The sequence below is a fragment of the Danaus plexippus genome, chromosome Z (assembly GCF_018135715.1).
Source record: "Danaus plexippus chromosome Z, MEX_DaPlex, whole genome shotgun sequence".
NCBI lineage: Eukaryota > Metazoa > Arthropoda > Insecta > Lepidoptera > Nymphalidae > Danaus > Danaus plexippus.
The window spans coordinates 15,185,086-15,206,760 of record NC_083559.1 but is presented as its reverse complement, the minus strand read 5'-3'; the positions used below and the strand labels follow the sequence as shown (position 1 = coordinate 15,206,760).

Sequence of the window (21,675 nt, the reverse complement as noted above, 5' to 3'; positions counted from 1 at the left end):
TTATAAGTATTAGTGGTCATATATTGTATTAAAATAACGAATTACTAACTTTATGCGTAATTTTGTAGGTAATGGATAGTGAGAAGTCGGCCTAAGCTCATTCCGTCAAGTTTATAAAAAAATATTTAGAACTGTTTTAAAGTATTGTAATCAAATTATTGTAAAATTCTTACAGAGCCGACATATATAAATACATAAAGGTGCTGTCGTCCTTGTACTAAATATAAATATTGATCAAACGTTTCATCAGGTTCCTTATTTTAATTCCATTAGAATACCAATGTTTAAACAGCGAAAAATAATTCTTTTTTAAAAGTGGTATCAATCCATAAAAATATATATTTGTCATACCCGCCCAAAACGAGGCTTTTTAAATAAAATATTTTTTATTTAAACGTTAATTTTAATACACATTTATATTAATATATAGAACCTAAAGAAATATTTAAATTTTATTCTCACAAAAACATAACTACCTCCTTCGTTTTAAGTAAAATTGATTTTGTTCTGTGGTAACATCGCCTTTGACATCTGGTCAATAAAAGTTTCGGAGACTGCGCGTCTGGAGGCAGAATGTGATGAGACGTAATATACGTCTACCGTGAAAGAATTACCGATCGCCAAGGACGTAATTTGGCCAATCGTAGCTGAAAACTCGCTTCCATTAGAATCATCAGGACCTAGATGGACGGAGGGAGATCATACTCCCGCATTCAAAGGGTTAGTAGAATCGGTATCAGAAAACCTACCTTGATGAAAAATTAAATCGTACTATGAATCTCATTTAATACCTGGGACGATGCAATTTGTCTGTCACTCAAAATCGTCAACAAATTGGTTTATAGTGAGATTTCATTCTTGTGCATTTGATTTCTTAGCATACACAATACACACATGAAGTAATTAAAAAATATGCAGAACTGCGATAAGTCAACTCGATTTTTTATATTAATAAGCTAAATACGTACTCGGGAACTCGTGTTAATTAATTTTGCACAAAAGGAAAATGTAATTTTCCATATCTTTCTTTTCGATACCTCATTCTGTTCTGTGCCTTTTTAAAATTCATATTATTATTGTGCATCTTTTGTAAATAAATCGAAGTTTAAACAAAGCAATATGAGACCGATGTCGAAAATTAAAACTTGTATTTTATATTATTGAAAAATTAATGAATATTCATAGTGATAAGATAATATAATATATTTAGAAAATATTTATTAAGCAATAATGCTTACCTTGGATTTGTGTTGTGGACAACAGTCTTCGGATAAATTTCTTGAAGGCTTATAAAAATATGCACAAACTCAATCCATGTTTTGACACGAATTTCGATGAATGTTCTGTGTGGGATAAATAAAAGTTTAACGCGATAATTAATACTGATGAAGAAAACAGATTCAAGATCGTGAGATAAAAAGATTCTTACAAAATATATTGCGAAGAAATTCTATTATAAATTGTTGTAGTTGTCGTATATCATTATAGTTTTCAAACAAAAAGTCAGCTAATTTTTTTTCGAAGTTTTTTCGCTATTTCTCGTAGTTTTAGATTTAGCTATGCACAACTGTTTATAAAATTAAGTTCCAAATACTCAAAGTCAAAGGATTACTTCCAGTGAAATGGTAAGGTACAGCATGATATCTTTAATAATTTCGTTTTTTAGCGTAAGGAATCAAATTTCTAACATATTAGAATTAGTTGCTATATATATATTTTGTTTTCGCAAATGTTTGATATTATAATCTTAAGTACCTAATATTCAAAAAGTATAAGCAATACTATTATTATTTAAACGAGCGGCGTTTTTTCCTGTCCTTTACTTAAGAATTTTTTTTATCCGCTTTAAATCCGTAAATAAATAAATTGATGAAACGGATTTTGTCGTTTCAGTTAGTAAATTCGGAGAATAAAACGAAGTATTTTTCTAACTTTTGGTTCTATTCGTCTTTGTATGAAACACTCGCCGAGATTGTTGGAGAAGTCTTACAAGATGTTAAAATAGGATCTCAAGCCAAAATCTTATTCCAGATAATCCATTGAATTAATTGTTTTACGTTAAATAAGGAAAAGCTGTGACCAAAACTTTTAATGTTAAATAATAATCTTCTGTGTTATAAGTATCTGATTTTAGTTCGGCCTTGGATAATGTGGAATTTAAACGCCATGGATCGATCAGGCTGCTAGGTTCCCCGTGACTTTCAGTAGATATACTGACACCTAAATTTTTTAACAATTTTCAGTTCTTGCAACATTATCATGTATATCTATTTTAATGAGCCAACCCGAAAATAGTGAGCAACTTCAATTATAAACATGAATTTTGGTATTAAACTGGTTAAAAGACCAAACTGAGATTCACTTGCTGAGATATATCTATATGGATTTGATTTATTTTGTTTAGTGTAGTACCTCAAATATGTTTAGTATATCGATACAAAATAGGTTCATAATTAAATTTAAAAATTTGTATGATAGTTTAGAGACACAAGTTGTTGTTGTGTACTGTCGTTGTAAATATTATTCACAGCAGTTAGATATATATAGACTAACTCCTCATTCAAACTTTTCTATTATCTGTGCATTTTATTATTGTGGCTTGTCTTATTAAATTGTCAAAGTCACTACTTATTTGTTTGGCTGTTGACGGATTTTAATGTCGCGGTTTGCGGCCATTTTCTGAACTGTGTAGTTCTAGTTAAATAAGTTTTATGTTATGTTTTTAATGCGATATATAATAAAAAATGTATTGATATGTAAAGGAAATTACAGTTCGAAGTGTTATCCTGTGGCTGTAAACAGGAATATTGATTATATTAAAGATTAATCTAAGTTTGATGCTTCTTGCTTTAGTCTAACTTTTATTGTATATATATTTTGTTGCATCCGAAAAAACTATGTCTAACGTTAGCTATGATCTTGATACATCCGGCGGACTTATGCCGGTAAACAGTCTTTCACCTAATTTTAATGCTTGAGAGCACAAAAGTTTGACAAGAATAATGACATGTTTTTCTTTTTTATCGTTTTTAGCTTATAAGAGCACTAATTAAGCCGCCCGACGAAGATTTAAATGCTTCGAAACCTAAAAAACCTCAGCATCCATATTATAAGCGGCCTGGTAAAGGCCACAACCACGACTCATGCGACGCGTGTCGGGAAGGTGGCGATTTGATTTGTTGTGATCGTTGCCCGGCTAGCTTCCATCTTGGCTGCTAGTGAGTTGAATTATCTCTAAATATTAAAGCTACAAGTCTTAAAACAAAGTAATATTTCATTACTGAAAGATTATTTCAAAAAAAAAACAACCTTATTTACCTTTAACAACCTCAATGGTCTTTGTAGTAATGGAGAATGACTTGTCTGTCCTTACTTTTATTGTCTGCATATATTCAGAAGTCATTATGTATTTATATTGTAGTTCTAGTTTTGCTTAAAGCATTTTTAAATATTTATCATTGATGGATATGAAAATATAAACTTGAGACACATCCTCTGCGTAAAACCCCATTTAAAAACATGTCTTATGTAAATAGAAAAAGCCATTTTATTCCATCACAATTTTTTTCAATATTTTTGTTTCGCGAAATCTATTTTATTATTTTTACTCGCACAATTGTGACAATTCATTACTGTACATGTACTGTAATATATTTATATATATATATATATATATATATATAAATATAAATCCTCTGCTTTGCAAATGTTTTAAATTTTTATAGATTCGCTTTATAAAATTTCTTAATACTGTTGCACAAATATCAATATGTATTTTGAATTGATCATATTAAAACAATAAGTTTAGAACATTTTGTCTACAAAACATGTATTGTTGTTGTTTTTATAGTTTTCAAGATAATCTTATAACAAAACTAATCTTTTCCTATGTATTTACATTAAAATACTTTTAAATTCTTTTTCATTATACTGTATACATGCGGCTTCAATCTTTGATGCTGCAGTGTCTCGTGCCTGTTACTTGTCCCAACCATGAAATAAATACAAATTTCTGTATTTCCAGTGATCCGCCGCTCGAGGAAAATGATATCCCTGCTGGGTCGTGGCTGTGTCGGGAGTGTAAGGCCGGTGACGAGAAGCAGGGTGTTGTACGCTCGATTAGGGTGCTGTCACCAACGGAAAAGACAGAAGGAGAGAAGAAATCTAGGTATATATATACATATTTATTTATAAAATAATTTATTTTTCATGGTAAAATGTATGCGAGAAAGATGCATTTAGTGATTGGGTATTTTTTATACTCTTTGTTTTGTTAAATGTATTTTCATAAACAATAATCTTTCAGATCTCTTCGTAACAGTCGTACAAACTCGCTCAATAAGAAGAAAGTCAAAGATGACAACAAAGAAAAGGAAAAAGAGAAGGAAAATGAAGAAGTGAAGGAGAAAGAGAAGGAGCCGGAGCCGGGGAAGGAGTTATCACCGATGGAGATACTTGTCAAAGCGGCCAAGGTCATGAACCCTAAACAGTTTGAGCTGCCCAGGGAGATGAAGATCCCGTGTAACTTTCCCGGCACCGAGAAAGGTACATTGTTATTATATCTAAGAAGCTGCCAATTCTCATCAAATCTAACATTATATATGAGTTTTGTATGTCTATGTAGATTGTGGCCAGCATTTTCTACATGTATGTACCTTCTCACACAGATGGTAAATCCTCGAGTGGTATAGTGACTGTGGACGCGTGGGGATGTGTGCCGCTCCCGGCCCGCTCGTGTTTCGTTTGTCGCGGAACCTGCAAGATGGCGCCACTGCTGCAGTGTGACTACTGCCCTTTATTATTCCATCAGGTAGAATACTTGTCACACCACTATAATTGTGTTTTATCAAAGCAATCATGAGCTTAGATTTATTGAGGTATTCTGTATGTTGCAGGTTCGATTCCTCGTTGTGTTGATGATTTTTTTCTGCTCATTTAATTTTTCATGTTGGTAATAAGTTAATTAGACTATTAGGTCATTAGAACTGTTTATACACACTACATCAGGGTTTCCCAAACTTATTTCGCCTACCGCCCACTTTGAGAATAAATTATTTTTTAGCCCTTCAACTTTCTCACTTACTGACAAAACCACTATAGCTTATCCTAGCAAATGAAACAACAAATCACCCTCCAGGTCTCTAAACAAAGCCCCCATTTTTTCCTGAGTATCTTACCGTCCCGTTTAGCACTTTGGGAATGGCTGCATTAACTTATGTATCATACAATCTTCCAGGACTGTCTCGAGCCACCGCTGACATCATTACCCACAGGCAGGTGGATGTGTCCCAATCATGTTGAGCAGTATATAGTGAGTATATAAAGATTTGTGTCCCTACAAGTGTTCTGTATATACTGAGAGTACTAACTGGATTCAGTTCTATGTGTCCGGCTAAATAATGATATATATGTCCTTATATTTTATTACAATGCCTCTCAGGATTGGAAACTGGTCAGTTCAATATCAGCGACCGAGCGTGCGGCGCTGTGGGATAAATTCAACGAGCCGGTGGATCAAGACGCCATCAAATGCGCCTTCATACGACGCGCGAGGACATACAGACCGGCCTTCCGGTGAGATGTGTTGGTATAGTCTGTGACTAGTGGTCCAACTATGACACTAACAGACCATTACGTAACGTTACGACTATAATAATATTGTGGTCAATTTAAAAGCTTTGTACTGTAATAAATGTGTTTGCTATTTAATAGTTTGTGCTGAAGTGAAGTGAATTCAAGCCAGTTGGTATTTTCTCTACCAGCGTGGTTTATTAATTGCTTGCAAGTTTGTGTATTTTTCTTGTCCCTCAGTGTAATTTTCACTTTTCCATGGATTTTAAATATTATTGATTGTTATTGCTATGTACAACAGTATAAAGGTGCCGTTGTCCAGTCGAGGTAGAGTCGTTGTACCGAGCATGGTGAGAGCTCACTACAGTCGACCGCCGCCTCTACTGCCATCTAGAAGGGACTACGTTCGCTGCACTAACGGTTAGACGTGATTAAATTAAATATATATATATATATGTTATAATATAAATTTTTATCTAGTTTATCTCCTTAGAGCATCTTCAGTATGGATAAAAACAAAAAAAAAAATGTATTTTTTTTATTTAAATAATAGTTTAGAAAATATCTTAAATGACAGTCATCAGGAAGCTCAAATCTGGCGGCGACTACTGTGACTCTGAAGGTGAGGCGCCCTACAAGATATGTATGAACCTGAGCTGTCCTCAGTACAGCGGGGGTGAATGCCCTCTGGATACGCCCAAATTGAAGGGCGCCACTAACGAGGACGCCGACGAAGATCTCAAGGAAATAGAAGACAGGCAGAAGGTGACGGCTGCAGAATCTAATGTAACCAGATTTTCGTCCAGAACTAGAAGTCGTAACTCGTGGCTGATATAGAAATAAGTTAATATGTCGCTCGTGTGTTACAGAATCAGAGGAACAACGCGTCGGACGCCAGCGACATCGACTGCGACCTGGAGAAGATTACGGTGAAGAAGCGCAAGGTTTCCTCGGAGATTGCTTCTAATAAGAGAATGAAGCTGGAGAAGTTGCAGCTGAAGGAGGAGGAGGGAGTGCAGGAACTTTTGGACGCCGTAGAGGAACAGCTGGAACAGATCGATGACCGGCTGGTGAAACTGCTGGCCTGGCAGAGGTTGCAGCAGGTAGAACATTGGCTACTAAACTTATGTCTGATTACTAATTTAAATTTCAACATCTATGTGCCTAGGTACTAAACTAAAATAGAAAAGTCGACGTTTAAAGTTTTTTTCCTTCCAATATTTTAGTAGATCGACACTGCACTACTTTAAGTAGCTGTACAATCAGTTTGTGAAAGACTTTGCTGTCAGACAATATTTTATAAGTTTAACTTACGAACTTTCCTTAATTTTATCACCCTCCTTAATACCATAGACTAAACCATAGTTACCAAAATTAATTAATGTGCAGCGTCATCTTATTAGGCAGAGTACAGATTAGGTTGTGACTATATCAGGCTATGTCCACACAGTATACAAAGATTACATACATAGATATTTATTGTTTGGTTATCTATACCCAAAACGGGTTTTTGTATCTGCTAATCTTTTTTATCTAGAGTTTTTAAGCAAGTCGAATCATATTAACTATGTCCGTAAAGAAATAACATTTCTTTTTTTTTCTGATTTTTCGTGAGCTGCATCTTTATCATTCGTCCGAAGTTTGTTTTGTGTATATAACTTGGCGCCATTTTTCTTTTGTGACTCTCAGCTGACAGAACCAAGCCTTTGGAATGTCTATAATTGAATGTAAACACTATCTGCTAACGTATAGTCTCTAAGTTGTAAACTGTCGTTCCTCAGATAGCTGCTGGCGAGGCTGTTTCCGGTCGTTGGCGGCACGCGCCCCCCCCTGGTCAGGTGGGCAGGGCTGCTATCGCTCTCAGCTCCGCCTCCCGAGCCTCGCTGGCTAAGCTGGGGGTGAAGACGGTACCCTTACCGTCCGACCTTCTGGCCCGGGAGGACAGGGACCGGATCGCCCGGCTCGTGTTTGGCGCCGCACCCGCCCCGCCCCCCGAACCCGCACCCCGTGACCGGCTCGCCAACTCTCTGGTCAGGGCTGTTCTCTGTCATGTGAAGTCGTTAGAGTGAGTTATTGTTGTATGCTATATATATAAGTTGCATGTGTTGTGGTCGCCACCTATTGTGTATGTATGTGTGTGTGATCAGCGGCGAGGGTAACTCCACACTAAGCTCCACGGTCGCCATGCGCGGCTCGTCGTTGGTAGCTGGCGTGGACAGCGCCTGCGACCTCCGGCTGGACCCCGTGTGCTGCAAGGTGTCCGAGATACATGCCAGGATATTCAGCGACGAGGTGAGGACACACACAAATACACACAACCACACACACACACAGACAGGACATAAGTATAGCTATGGTGTTTGTTAAAGGTAACCGGTCACTTCGAACTGATCAACTACTCGGAGTGGGGTACGCGAGTGAACGGAGTTGTATACGCCGCGGACGTGTCACAGACACGCGGCCAGGAAGAGGATGACAGGGCGGAGGCTCTCAGGGATATAGTGAGGTCGAGGGGGGTGAAGCTGCCGCGGTATATATATTACATGATTATATTAACTATTAAACATATGATAGTAATCACGTCTAACGTGAAACGACTGAACACTGATAAATGCATGACCGGTTGAGTAATCCGCTATTTGTTATCTATCATCAACATTAGCATTTCCGGTCCACTGACGGAGGCAGCTTCCGGCGGCAGGTGCTCCTGTTCGTGGAAGGGCGCAGCGCCCGGCGAGGGCGGCGCCTGGGAAGGTTCGGCACTGTTACCACACGGAGCCCTAATACAGTTTGGCTGTCAGATGTACGTGTTCAGTATAACAGACCACAAGACTTCCTAAGCGCTGTTCACCATAGAAAAATATGATATGTTATAAAAGTGACAATTACTGTAAGTAGGGGGAGACTTTGAGATGATTCAATATAAGGCTTAGTATACATTAATAGTAAGGAGTAGCGTGTCACCCGATCTCAATGTCATTGTGAGATACACACGTGTTGAGATATTGATGTGTCTTATAGAATAGAATAGGTTTTATGTTAAAGTGGTAGTTTTTCAATAATTTTCATATTAATGTAATGGCCACTACATTGTAGTTTTTTTTGAATTCCTATCAAAATGTTGTACTCCTTGGGATAGTTAAATAGTTTTTTGCACATGAGAGCCTAATTTCAAATGTGTTCAAAAAAATTCATCATATTTTGAAAAATGTTGAAGTACGTGTGTAAGAAATGATATCTCTCATTTAAACGCGACGTAACTTGCAGGTTATTTTTTTTTATTAACTATTAGACGTATGGTAGTCTACAATAATTAGTTTTCTAACTAAGTATCTGTCTCATAGAATACAACATCAGAGTTTTGAAACTTAAAAAATAGTAAGGCGTCCCAAATCCCAATTAAGTAAGAAGTGGGGATACAAAAAAAAAAATATTTAAAATATAGTTAGAAGATTAAACAAAAAATAACAAAATAAGCTCAATTGAAACAAAAACTTTCCAAACAGAAACGATTAGTTATTTTGTCCCTCGCGTTTTTATTCTCCTCCAAGTTTAAATCTAGGGCAGGACCAAAACCGTTCGCGTCATCCCCGGAGTGGAGACCTCGTGAACAGAAAAATGTAAAAAATTTCTAGCCTCAGCTGGAATCTTCAAGACTTTGTTTGAAGTCTTTGGTTTTAGCTTTAGGACATAAAACTGTCAAAGTGGTAACAGAACGTCGTGATGACGTCATTGTGAGTGTATTTTTTTTGGACAGTCCCAATTTATTCCGTTGTAAGTGTCATAATCTTGATTGTCGTCAGCTCCGCCCCACCTGATGTCTTTATTCTGGTCTGTATGTCTATTTTCTTGTATATCTCGATTTGTTCCTCTCATTTCCATCGTCTGTGTTCGCTACATCTCCAGTAATTGGTTTCGGGTAAAGTGTGTTAGTATCGATATAGCTCGGACATTGCCGTGTGATCGTTGTGCTACCAAGCTCCTAGTTTTCCTGTCAACGTTAGATGACTGTCCCTTGGACGCTCACTTGTTTACTGACGTATCCCTTGTTACTGTCGTAGATTTTTTGCTCTGATGCGTCATCAGTAGAACAATCCGTTATAAATCTTCGCCAGATAAAGGTTTGATAGCTAAGTCGAGTTCATCATCACAAATTGATGGAACTGCTTTCAGAACTGCCGTTCTGGTATTAATTTCCTTATTTTGCTCTCCTGCTCCTTGCCTTCGGTCATCTTCCCTAAGCGAAGCTGCAACCAGCCGTCTTGTCCGTTGTTGTCGAATCGACAGAAATAGTAAATTATGATAAGGTAAATATTAAAAATGTTTTTGTTCCCCTAAAGCTAGATTTGTGTAGAGCTTATTCTACGGTTTTTTTTTTAGAAATTTAAATTTTGGTTTTCGTTTTAATGAGGGAGACAATGTTTTTTTATTGCAATCTGTAGTTCTGCACTTTCTTGGCCTTAAATTACGTGTAAGATAAAAAAAAAAACTATATACTTTCGGTAAAACAGTAAACAAGCTAATTTGACTTAGTATGAATACGTTCTTTATAAACGTTCTAGCCCTTTTCAATATTAAGTAAAAAGTTTTAGCTCCCTCAGCATATAATTTAACGTTTCTACCTGCTGTGGTTGAACTAGCAACAACGTAGCAATTATTTTTCAATAAACGATTAAGTCAATCTTCCGGCAAAAAAAAAAAAAAACGAAAAAATTAATGTTCTCCAATATGAAAACTTATTTGAATTAATACGCGACATCAATCTTTTGCATTTCAGAGAGAGTATTAAAGTCTCTCACCAAAACAAAACCTAAATCACCTAACATGAGACTTTAAAATGACTCGAAACACTCACCTCGTTATATTTTACACGTCACTTTGAACGATGGCGAGTTACTTGTTATCTGCTGGTGTTTTAAGGAAAATCACTCATGATTGAGGTTTTTTTTGCGAACCCGCTTCGAATACAAGACTTCCGGCGGACGTCCGTCTTAAATGTTTGCAATAACATGTTACTATGCTCCACAAAGTGCTTTAGAGAAATGACAGATGGCGCGCGGCGACTTGTCAGTACATTTAACGAATCTAATATAACGTCCTGTTGGAAAATTAATGTCATTGACGTGTTTTTTTTTATGGATCTCTAGCAAACCGATGGTTCAGAACATATAACATTATTCCAGCGGTATAAGAAGGTCCGATTGTTTTTTTTTTGGGTCGACATGTTATTGCTTATTATCGTCGTACATAAATGTTCCAGCCATTCAGTTCTCTTCTTAAGTTGTATCCGAGACACCGCCTTGGAACTTGTACAAATAGTTTTTGTCGATACAGCGAAGTCTTCGGAAGTATTATAAGAAATCTAATCTATGTTTCTCGATAGCCTTGGTTAAGTATTGGCTAACATTATTATAAGTAATATTTCATTGCTTACAACATTAAGTGGCATGTTAAGTTTAGGGTGATCGATGTTGGAAAATTGTTTTACTATTGTCTCTGCCTTCACGTGTGAATGTACGAAATAAAGTTTTTTCAAATGTCCAATTTTTATTATTTTAAAACCCTAACTCCATTACGTTTCAGTCATAGAGTAAATAGTTGTAATTTTTTATCATTTACGAAGATTAATATGCAAGGGTTATTTGTATTGTTGAGAATAGTGTGCTTGTAATGATTTTGATAATATTTATTTAGAAACATATGCAGTATGTTACATCTTGAACGGTGGTCTTCGCTGCACAAGCAATACCAATTATTGCAAGTATCAGCGCTCCAGGTAACATGTACTAAGACACATTAGATACTTGTTCTGGCATCAAACATTATTGTATCATGGAATAAATTTGAATAGTAAATAAAAATAATAAAAAAAAAATTTTTTTTTAAGGTATATAATGGTTTCAGAGCAAGAGTCGCATTTATTCTACATTTCTTCTAATAGAAAGACAATGTGGTATATTATTTTCTTATCGCTCTTAGTTTACACAATGCTGAACATTAGACCATAATAATATTCTACTGAACAATACAACTTATATTTTAATCTCTTTCAGTCGACTTCGTCAGGATCTGCTTCATCAAAGTCTCTTATTTTGACATCAGCATCCTCACCGTACTGTATAATGTTGTCTATGGTCAAGAGAATGTCGTCTATGCTCTCGTCGTTCTTAATATTGAGAGGGTAGAACCTCACTAGACTGAAGTTTTCAATGACCTCACCAATAGATTCTGTCAGTTTTGCATATTTCTCGTGCCATTTTGACTTAGCGTTTCTCATATCCGCCAGCAAAATGTGAGGGTCCGGGTCTAAATAACTGGAATTATGTGGATTGGTTTAGTATAAGATAGGATAGACTAACTTTATTATTGGTTTAACAAATGTAAATTTTGTTTTTAATGAAAAAACATATCAAATGTTAGTCTTTGGGCGGATATTGCCATATTTAAAACAGCCAACCATTATTAAAATACATCTCATACTCACTTGTCAAGTTGTTTCCTTGCAGATTTGCTCAGCAGATCCATTTTTGTTAAAATATTCACATGAGGTAATTCTAAATTTACCATAACGCTGAGGGCGGCCATGGTACCTACAATATAAGCTCCGGTTACATTTATAGAACAAGGAGAGATGTTAAATATACATTTTAATTCGAGGTGAAATTCTTCGTTATCATACTATCAAAATGGTTTGTTTGCTCCTAAGTGTTGAATTTTTATGATATACCTGACAAAAACTTTGCACCGTCGACCATGAACTGTGAGTCAATCATGAAGACCACACATATCCGGAAGTTCCATTTCTGAAGTGTATCGACCAATTTCCTCATTACCGTCAGATGTGTGTACAGTTCTATCTGTCCGGGACAGTCAAACAGCAAATAATCCTCATCCACATCACCCAGCTGCTCCTCTAGCCAGTCCAGATTTTCCAAAAGTGTTCTGCAAGGATGGTAACCAACATTAATTTTACAAATGAAATTGATTATAGTAAAATTCTTGGTTTGAGAAACATTGGTTCTATTGTGTGATATAAATGTCTATATTAATAGTATTGAAATTAAAGAATTGCATAAAACAATCAATCAATATTTACTCCAAGCAGAATACAAGTCCCCCGTTAGGACCAAATTTCAATTCCTCATCTTCCATGGCATCTTCAAGATGTATCAGTTCCCTGATATCAACTAGAGGCTCGTAGTCAAAATGCTCGGCTGCCGGATCGAGGTTCACAACTTCAATAATCCGTTTTGTATCTGCAGCATGTTTGACTATGGTCGAGCAGTATGTGGACTGGAAAATTTATGTTTATTTAGTAATTGACGATATGATTTTCATGATTAGAACATAGGAGAGATGAACACTATCAAATTACAAACGTGAAGGTTTCATAGTAAACGATAGTGCATGATTAATTTTATTTTTGATTATAACACATCATATATAATGTTAATAAAATGATCGATTACCTTTCCACTGCCCGCTGGACCCACAACTAATTGAGCGTAACGCATGCTTATCAAAAAATTGTAGGCTTTTTAATTCTCTATTTTTTGGCACAAGTTATTATTACGTCCTGTTTAATGGAATGCTAAATATATTATAACGCCTAAGAAGTTAACAAAATCAGTGTATGTAATACTATAGGTAACATTTAAAGTCTTTAAAATTGAAGAGAAGAACTAAGAGCTTCAATAAAATAAGATTTAGTCACATAAAGTCTTGACTCTTGATCATAATAAACTCAAACACGTGTGTCACTTTCGGCTTTTATATGTCAAACATGACATTTAACATTTTTTTTGTTTAATCTTAGCTTGATAGGTAATATAACATTGTCTACAATTTCTCATTCTTAAATAGCTATTAAATGCTATTAAATTTAGGTTTTTAATTTATTTTACATTTTTAGTTTCAGATTAGGTCAACAGCTTACAAATAGTAATTGGAATGGCAAATCAAAGAAATCAAAGCGGTAAAGATTTTAAATCAGCCATAAAGACGTTCTTATTTTAAATGTAACTTCATCCGTGTCAAACTGTTTCGAACGTATTTCGGCAAATAAATTATCACTGCTCGTATAATATAAAAATTCTCAAAACCCAAAGGAAATGAGCGCAATCGGAATAGATTTAGGAACGACTTATTCTTGCGTCGGTGTATGGCAACATGGTAATGTAGATATTATAGCTAACGATCAAGGTAATAGAACAACACCTTCGTATGTAGCGTTTACGGACACCGAACGCCTCATCGGAGACGCTGCCAAAAACCAGGTCGCTCTTAACCCCGTTAATACAATCTTTGACGCAAAACGTCTCATAGGCAGAAAGTTTGATGATCCTAAGATCCAGCAAGATCTCAAACACTGGCCTTTCAAAGTCATTAACGAGGGCAGTAAACCGAAGATACAAGTAACTTATAAGGGCGAGACCAAACGTTTTGCACCCGAAGAGATTAGTAGCATGGTTCTGACGAAAATGAAAGATACGGCCGAGGCATATCTGGGAAGATCAGTCAAAAATGCTGTCATAACGGTCCCAGCTTACTTCAATGACTCTCAGCGCCAAGCTACTAAAGACGCAGGAGCAATCGCTGGCCTCAATGTCCTCCGTATCATCAACGAACCAACTGCAGCTGCCCTTGCTTATGGGCTGGATAAAAATCTGAAAGGGGAAAGAAATGTTCTAATCTTCGATCTCGGCGGCGGTACATTTGACGTCTCCATACTTAACATCGACGAGGGATCACTCTTCGAAGTAAAAGCTACAGCAGGAGACACACATCTAGGCGGCGAAGACTTCGACAATCGTCTGGTAAACTTTTTGGCTGATGAATTTAAAAGAAAGCACAAAAAGGATTTGCGTACCAACCCAAAGGCATTGCGTCGTCTTAGGACAGCTGCGGAGCGCGCTAAAAGGACTTTGTCTTCCAGTACTGAAGCGAATATTGAAATCGATGCTTTATTTGAGGGCATTGACTTTTATTCCAGAATTTCCAGAGCGCGTTTTGAAGAACTGAATGCAGATTTGTTCCGCGTAACATTGGATCCAGTAGAAAAAGCGTTGAAAGATGCAAAGTTGGACAAAAATTCCATTAACGACATCGTTTTGGTGGGGGGCTCTACTCGCATTCCGAAGATACAAAGCTTGTTGCAGAACTTCTTTAACGGGAAAAAGCTCAACTTGTCTATTAACCCGGACGAAGCCGTTGCTTATGGGGCCGCGGTTCAAGCTGCTATATTGAGCGGGGAGCGTCATTCCAAAATTCAGGACGTTTTGTTGGTGGATGTGACGCCGTTGTCTTTGGGTATCGAAACAGCCGGTGGGGTGATGACCAAAATAGTCGAGCGTAACGCGAAGATACCGTGTAAGCATTCGCAAACCTTCACGACTTATGCGGACAATCAGCCAGCCGTGACAATTCAAGTTTACGAAGGTGAAAGGGCTATGACGAAAGACAATAATCTTCTAGGAACCTTTGATCTCACCGGAATACCTCCAGCGCCACGGAACGTCCCACAAATCGACGTGGCTTTCGATTTGGACGCTAATGGTATATTAAACGTGTCAGCCAAAGAAAACAGTACGGGGAAGAGCAAGAATATAGTCATCAAAAATGACAAAGGACGTTTATCTCAGGCAGATATCGATCGAATGGTTGCTGATGCTGAAAAGTACAGAGACGAAGACGAAAGGCAGAGAGAACGTGTGGCGTCTCGGAATAAACTGGAAACGTACATATTTGGAATCAAACAAGCCATTGACGAAGCGGGGTCTAAGCTCGGGGAGGCGGAAAGCTCCAAAGCCAAGAGAATGTGCGACGATACTCTGCGTTGGCTTGAAAAGAATTCTTTGGCTGAGAAAGAGGAATACGAGGACAAGATCAAGGAGGTATCCGCTGTTTGTGCGCCTCTGATGAGGAGAATTCACGGTGCGGGTACTAAGAAGCCACAGGGCTCCAACAACAGCAACGACGGCCCACTGATCGAAGAAGTGGATTAAAATACTGCGTTCCGTCCTTTAGAATATTACGAGATGTTAGTTAGCTTCAGTGTTAGTTAAATTAGATTAGTCGAAGAGGTGCAGGCGTGTCCTCAGGTAGTATGGGAATAGTTCAATGTTTATCAATGCCTCGTATATAGTTAGTCTTTATTTTATTACGATTATTAGGTGCTTTTAATAATACTGTTCGATATAACGACAATGTTACTGAATAGCGTTTACATTTTAATAAATTCTCAGCAGAAACTGAACATTTTTTTTAATTTTAAGTCCTATAATATATAGCTACTTCTGATGCGAAAGCTTTGAACTTGAGGTCTTCTCCGTACGCACCTTTAAATGGTTATCCAATACATATGTAAATGAAACAAACATCGATTAGCAATTTCTTTATTTTAATTTAATAACTTTAGAAATTGTTCAGAAAGAGGACAATGTTCGTCGTTAGCATTGTTACAGTTAATATTATGATATGAACATTAATGATTACCCTATCATTTATACCTATGTTATATAATATGGGTGATACGTAATATGTCTTCACCAATTAGCTACGGTGCCTATGTACAATATTATTTACTAATATCAACATAACAGGTATATAAGAGCCCGAATATATGTCACCTTTAATATCTTACGTAGCGATAAACATCGGAAACCAAAATGTAAATTAACATTACATCGAACTAACTGATATTACTTTAAAAATTAAATCCTTCCCATATTATAATATTAAGAATTATTTAACAGCTAATTCATTTATTTATCACTAAGTATGTATACCACTTCCGGGGATGCGGAAGCGCTCCCCCTTTTGTCACTTCGATGCCCGACGAAGTGTTGCCAGTGGCTCCCATAATAACAGTATTGTAAACATTTTTTTTTTATTATTTTTTACAAAGCAGAGAAAACCATAGAAGCCTATAAGTAGGTACCTCTCCAAATCATAATCAATAATCTAAAACATTTAATCTGTTAAAAAACTGTCAAACAGCCTAAAGTATTGACTATTACACACTAATTCTTAGAATTTAAGTTATAATTTATATTTTTATTTTATATAACATCGATATGTATGGAGTTTGGTTAATACTTAGACTGAATCATCGCGTTGTTCTCTCAATCATTGTTCATTTTTTATTATTTCGTTTTAATGGTGACGGTTCGTTTAGTTAGATTTTCAAATATTTTTTTATCATTACAATTATCTAACGCTAAGTTATATTAATAAATCAACAATTTAGAACTTTAATATGTCGCTTTGTGGATGCGTCCGTCCTGTGCATGTCCCAGGGCATGTCTGTGTCTCTGTACCTATATTGTACTACTTATCTAAGTACTTTATTCACTCATGTGACGTTAATATTTCCACCAAATAATATAAATAACTATGTACATCGTGATGCAAGGAGTGCGGTTCCATTAAATATACAACATTTATCACCTAATTATTTATAAAAAGAAAAGATATCAAGGAGAACGAAAGAGAAAAATGAAAAAAAAAAAATAAAAACAGAAGAAAATAATTTTAAAAGCAAAATTTATTGCTAAAAAATAAAATAAAAACTATAACCATCAGCAATACATTAGTTGCTTAAATTGTAGAAATATCATATTTCCGTCTAGTTTTGTACCTTTTCTAAAAATATATATAAAAAAAAAAAACATTACAGCTCTTTTATTCTAGAAACGTTACTAGAGTACGCACGCGTGTGGACAGATCCCGGTCGCCGGGACGTTAAAATAATATAAAATAAAAACATAGGATAATCATTACATATAATAAAAAAAAAAAAAATGTATAATTTAAATGTAGACTCGTTTAAACCAATCGTAATATTTTTAACCTCAGCGGTTACTATAAACATAATAATACTTTCAACTGGGGTTTAGTTAGACCATAGCTTAAATTTACATCTGATTGCACTTCAAATTTTAACAATAACTGAACCTCTCCCCTCTCTCCCCTCTCCTCCCCCCTCCTCCCCTCCCCTCCCCCTAAACCCTAACGCAGGCATTCCTACACTACACATAGGATGCGGCGTCCGCTACCTACATACATAATACATATGTACATTGTGCAGCCGCGACGCGTCCGCTGCCTCGACACATATTTGGTATGATTATTTACAGAAATCGTATCGAAAGAAATTAATAATTAACTTAAAGTATACTATAGTCAGATATTTGTACCGAGTCAGGGTACCACGGGTGTGTAAAAAATTAAAGCGAAATGCAAACTTTTGTATCGCAAACGACGCCGACGGCGGCTCTAACGTTATATACAGAGTCTTTGGCCTTACATCGAACAACGGAAACACGGCGAGACGAACGACCGGCGTCTTGACGTCCGACGAAACGTTCACCGACCGCGACCGCGGCCACGGCCACGGCCACGACCACGACCACGACCACGACCACGACCACGACCACGACCACGACCACGCACCGCGGACACGCGTTGTGAACTAGCACTGAGGTCGGCGGAGTGAAGCTTTAATACTCCCACCGGTCGTCTTCCGCCTCCGTCTTGATCTTGTCCTCGGGCAGGACGTCCGGGGACGGCGTACGGGGGGTGCGGGGCGCGCGCGGCGTGTCCTGGGGGGCGGGGGAGCTCTCGCGGGGGGCGGGGGATGGCTCCACCCTCACGGTCTCCGTGGCCTCGCGACGGTAGTCGTCGGCGCGCATCACGCAGACGCCGTTGATGATGACCTCGTCGGGGTTGCGCGGCTTCTCGTCCTGCCAGTCGGGGTTGACCCACTGCGGCGCCGCGGGCTTGCGGCGGCTGGACCGACCAGCGGGGGTGGAGGCCGCCTTGGGCTCAGTCTTGGAGTCATCGTCGAGGGAGTCCTCGGAGCCGAGGTTGCTCTCGACGTCGTCCTCCTCGAAGTCGTCTCCGTCAGGGTCACGCTTCAGCGGCATCGAGAGGTCGAGTCCGGCGGCAGGGTCCTTGACGCGCTCGTCGGTGGGCAGCAGGCCGCGACCGATGAGGGCGGCGAAGTTGGAGTTGGCGGCGAAGTAGGGCGGGTACGGCAGAGGAACCCCCGCCAGGCCCATCCTCTCCTTCTGCAGCTCCAGAAGCCTCTGATTGAGCAGGAGACGGAACTGTACGGGATCGAAGGGAGCGGAGGCCTGATCTCGTGCTGGAGGTTCCGCGGGCAGGCCGTGCGGCGCCTGTTGCTTTAGCCGCATGCGATGGTTGTGGAACCAGTTGGTGATCGTTCTGGTTGACAGGCCCAGCTCGGCAGCGAGGAATTCTATCGTCGGCATGTTCGGGTAGGGATCCAAAGCGAAGGCTAGTCTCAGCGCTTCCTTCTGTTCCTCCGAGAACAGCACGCGCTGCTTCTTGGCGGACGGCGCGCCGGGTATCGGTCCAGGCGAGCTGGAGTGGTAGAACTCCGACGTATCATTCGATGAGGTGTCCGAGGAGTTATCCTGACCGGGTCCGCTCGATCGCCGTCTCTTGTTAGCTTCGCGTCTCTCATTCTTCAACGCTTGGAGACGATCTATATTATGCGCATCGCTGAGCCAGAGCTGCATTCTGATGAAGGGCTCTCGTCCTTTGATACTCAACATGTGCCAGGGTTTCGGTTTCGATAGAAGTTCACTGACCGATCCCTGGGAGAGTCCCAACACGGCCTCGCCGAATATTTTCTGTCCGATGTTATTGGCGAGGAGCGCTTCCTTTATTTTGGTCGTGATCGTCTGAGTGTCGAGGTCTTGCGTCAGAGCTGCCATCTCGTAGACGCTGGGTGACATGTGCTGGTGAAGGCCTCGCATCACGGGCGGCTGGTGATGGGGTTGTGGAGGCGGTGGTGGTTTCCTCTCCTTGTTGTTGTTGTCGTGATGCTGAGGCGGCAGCGTCACGGCGTGATGTGGTGGGAAGCCAGGCGGAGTCAACAGGAGAGGGGTCGGTTGTCCCAAATGTCCTAAGTGTCCAGATCCTAGAAGTTGTTCCTGCTGCATCTTGCTAAGGAGCACCGTGGCATCTGAGATCATCTTCTGTGTTGGTGGCATCGGCTTGTTCATATTTGGCGGACATGCTGTAAAGAAGACGAGCATTTTTATAAACTGAGTTCCTAGTTCAATTACACAAAGTGAATAAGTCTCTACTGTTACGACGTTGTCTACTTACAAGGTGCTCCGCTATAGTTTCCTGTTCTCATCAGCTTCTCCGGTGCGATTTTGTATTGGGACGCAACCAATTTGTGCACTGCGTTTTCATCCTCCAAGAACATTTTCATACGAATGAACGGCTCTCTTCCCTTTTGTGTCAACATGTGCCATGGCTTCGGTCTCGCTAGCAGATCGCTGACGGATCCTTGAGACAGGCCGAGCACGGATTCGCCGAACAATCTCTGGCTTATGGAATACTGGCTGAGAGCCTCTTTGACTCTCTTCACGATTTCCTCCGTGTTCAAATTGTTGAACAAATCGAACTGTTGCTGAGTTATCGGTGGCAGGACTGCCTTCATCGATCTCTGCGGTGGCGCGTGGTGTGGCGGATTCGGGGGCTGGGATATCAAACTATTCGTTATGGAAGCCATTCTTTGCAATGGACTCGCTGCGGCCGAGTTACTGAAGTCTTCATTCGGCGTAATGGCGGGAGGTAGAATAGCATTTCCCAGCGGGCTGGATGCCGAGGAGCCGGTGGATTGCTGTCCCGGTTCTAATTTCGGTCTAACTAGCGAGAAAGCGCTTCCCGCGTGTCTGATGGCCTCTTCAGCGTCCATAGACCTTTCCTTATCACTATCAGTCATTCCATTAATTTTGGTATTTTTCTCTTTGGGCAGAGAGAGATCTTGGATTGCCCCGGAGCCGTTGATGTGCTGGCTTTGTGCTTGCATGGCTTGCTGCTGAAGGGCCAGCAGGTTGGGGAAGGGTGGCATCCCTGGCAAGTTGTGCAGGGTCGGAATGTTTCCGCCCGGTTGTATTTTGGCTAGTTCCCTGTGATACGCTTCCAGAGCCATCCTAATGTCTTCCGGAGGACGTTCCATGTGCGGGGCCATGCCGCTGCTGAAAAATGGTGGAAACATGCTACACGTTAGTTTTAGATTTGCTGCTCTCGATTGAAAAATAAAATTGATTCAAAAACAGAACGGTTCTCTATCCTAACATAAAGTGCTGTCGGTGTAATTCTTACCCAGGGAAGCCGTCTCTGTTATGGCGCATGTCTTCCACGCGTCTCGTCATTATCTTCGCCAGCTCTTCTTGGTATATACGCACTACTTTTTCTTGAGGAATGTCATCGTTTTCGTATTTCTTAAGCCGTCTGTTTTGACTCGAATCCTGTTCGATGAGGACTTATTAGTAAGCGTCGTATATTTGAAATAATTAAAAAAACAGATTTATATAATATTAACCTTATTAGAAAACGGTGACGGGCACTGGGTCCTCGGTGAGCTGGAGTCTTCGTTGCTCCTGGAGTCATCGTTGTTGGCTTGTCCCGTCGGTGTCTTCATGATATGTGAGGCTTCATTGAGCATGTGAGCCAGGCGTTCCTCGCCGTCACCATCTGACCTCCCGAACCCGGGGCCGGTTGTACCGTCTTTTGTTCCAACTGCAATATAAAACATCACATTTATACTCGAAACAATTCTTATTTATTCTCGGTAAACTAAAAGCTACATTTTCTATCTCTTTGTTCTATTTTAGGTAAGCATTCGGTAGGCGTATTGTAACTTCATCATCCGCACAATTTTAATTGCGGTTAAATTGTGTGGCGAGCAGCTCTTGCCAAGTAATAAATAAAGGAGTTATATTTGGTACCATTGAAATTAGGTGAGCAATTAAAGCGCAAAAGTGAAACGGATGGTGCATTAAAGATAATCGTTGAATGGGGCCGTCTTGTCGCCTAACTAAGTAATCCCGTGTCGGTTGTCGGCGCCCGCGCATCCATAAACAAGTGCTATAACGCGAGAGAACCGCCGTCAAACAGAGGTTGATCATTCTGTCGACATATCGTCTACTGTATTACAATAATGTGCCACTATTTAGATTGTGATATACGAACCGCATTAGTCTAAATAAGGCTCACAATTAATTTATGCCCACAAGTCTATTTCAAAGACTTTCAAAGTAATTAATTCCAGAAATAGTT

At 39.2% G+C, this 21,675-nt stretch overlaps 4 protein-coding genes across 13 annotated transcripts in view; 2 read left to right on the top strand and 2 right to left on the bottom strand.

The window, feature by feature from the left end:
- The first annotated feature begins 2,639 nt into the window (after positions 1–2,639).
- On the top strand, positions 2,640–11,115 carry LOC116778169 (PHD finger protein 12). 2 transcript variants are annotated; one of them, XM_032672086.2, is made up of 14 exons: positions 2,640–2,945; positions 3,034–3,218; positions 4,025–4,168; positions 4,307–4,545; positions 4,668–4,810; positions 5,237–5,311; positions 5,441–5,574; positions 5,873–5,991; positions 6,149–6,336; positions 6,441–6,674; positions 7,353–7,636; positions 7,719–7,863; positions 7,941–8,101; positions 8,234–11,115. In XM_032672086.2, exons 1-14 carry the CDS (start codon positions 2,898–2,900, stop codon positions 8,409–8,411), a joined length of 2,277 nt encoding a protein of 758 aa, XP_032527977.2. In that variant the 5' UTR covers positions 2,640–2,897; the 3' UTR covers positions 8,412–11,115. The 2 variants fall into 2 exon arrangements, with proteins under 2 accessions (XP_032527977.2, XP_032527975.2); XM_032672084.2 differs by having other exon boundaries at positions 6,149–6,357.
- A 320-nt stretch (positions 11,116–11,435) lies between these two features.
- LOC116778171 (GPN-loop GTPase 3) lies at positions 11,436–13,345 on the bottom strand. The gene is made up of 5 exons (XM_032672089.2): positions 13,041–13,345; positions 12,668–12,864; positions 12,299–12,513; positions 12,056–12,161; positions 11,436–11,885 (listed from the first exon to the last, which is right to left on the bottom strand). The coding sequence occupies exons 1-5, from the start codon at positions 13,083–13,085 to the stop codon at positions 11,621–11,623; spliced, it is 828 nt and encodes a 275-aa protein (XP_032527980.2). The 5' UTR covers positions 13,086–13,345; the 3' UTR covers positions 11,436–11,620.
- A 238-nt stretch (positions 13,346–13,583) lies between these two features.
- LOC116778170 (major heat shock 70 kDa protein Ab-like) lies at positions 13,584–15,826 on the top strand. Its single transcript, XM_032672088.2, has one exon. The coding sequence runs from the start codon at positions 13,683–13,685 to the stop codon at positions 15,573–15,575; it is 1,893 nt and encodes a 630-aa protein (XP_032527979.1). The 5' UTR covers positions 13,584–13,682; the 3' UTR covers positions 15,576–15,826.
- A 1,727-nt stretch (positions 15,827–17,553) lies between these two features.
- Positions 17,554–21,675, bottom strand: part of LOC116777685 (homeobox protein cut) — an 85,910-nt gene continuing 81,788 nt past the window's right edge. For 8 of the 9 annotated variants that reach the window (XM_061526203.1, XM_061526204.1, XM_061526205.1 and 5 more), the window contains 4 exons: positions 20,939–21,135; positions 20,719–20,864; positions 19,711–20,612; positions 17,554–19,618 (listed from right to left, as the gene is read on the bottom strand). In XM_061526203.1, the coding sequence (XP_061382187.1) occupies positions 18,072–19,618; positions 19,711–20,612; positions 20,719–20,864; positions 20,939–21,135 (2,792 nt within the window). In that variant the 3' untranslated portion in view covers positions 17,554–18,071. The remainder of the gene's footprint in view (positions 19,619–19,710; positions 20,613–20,718; positions 20,865–20,938; positions 21,136–21,675) is intronic. The other variant, XM_032671360.2, reaches the window with a different exon arrangement.

What these genes read in the sequence shown, in the direction of transcription:
- LOC116778169 (XM_032672084.2), top strand. Translation starts at nt 2,898, where the DNA reads ATGTCTAACGTTAGCTATGATCTTGATACATCCGGCGGACTTATGCCG. An exon ending in CTTTCCCGGCACCGAGAAAG is followed by an intron (nt 4,546 to 4,667) that starts GTACATTGTTAT and finishes CTTCTCACACAG; the next exon opens with ATGGTAAATCCTCGAGTGGT. An exon ending in CCTGGCAGAGGTTGCAGCAG is followed by an intron (nt 6,675 to 7,352) that starts GTAGAACATTGG and finishes GTCGTTCCTCAG; the next exon opens with ATAGCTGCTGGCGAGGCTGT.
- LOC116778171 (XM_032672089.2), bottom strand. Translation starts at nt 13,085, where the DNA reads ATGCGTTACGCTCAATTAGTTGTGGGTCCAGCGGGCAGTGGAAAG. An exon ending in GTCCAGCGGGCAGTGGAAAG is followed by an intron (nt 12,865 to 13,040) that starts GTAATCGATCAT and finishes TAAATTTTCCAG; the next exon opens with TCCACATACTGCTCGACCAT. An exon ending in CGGTGCAAAGTTTTTGTCAG is followed by an intron (nt 12,162 to 12,298) that starts GTATATCATAAA and finishes CTTATATTGTAG; the next exon opens with GTACCATGGCCGCCCTCAGC.
- LOC116778170 (XM_032672088.2), top strand. Translation starts at nt 13,683, where the DNA reads ATGAGCGCAATCGGAATAGATTTAGGAACGACTTATTCTTGCGTCGGT.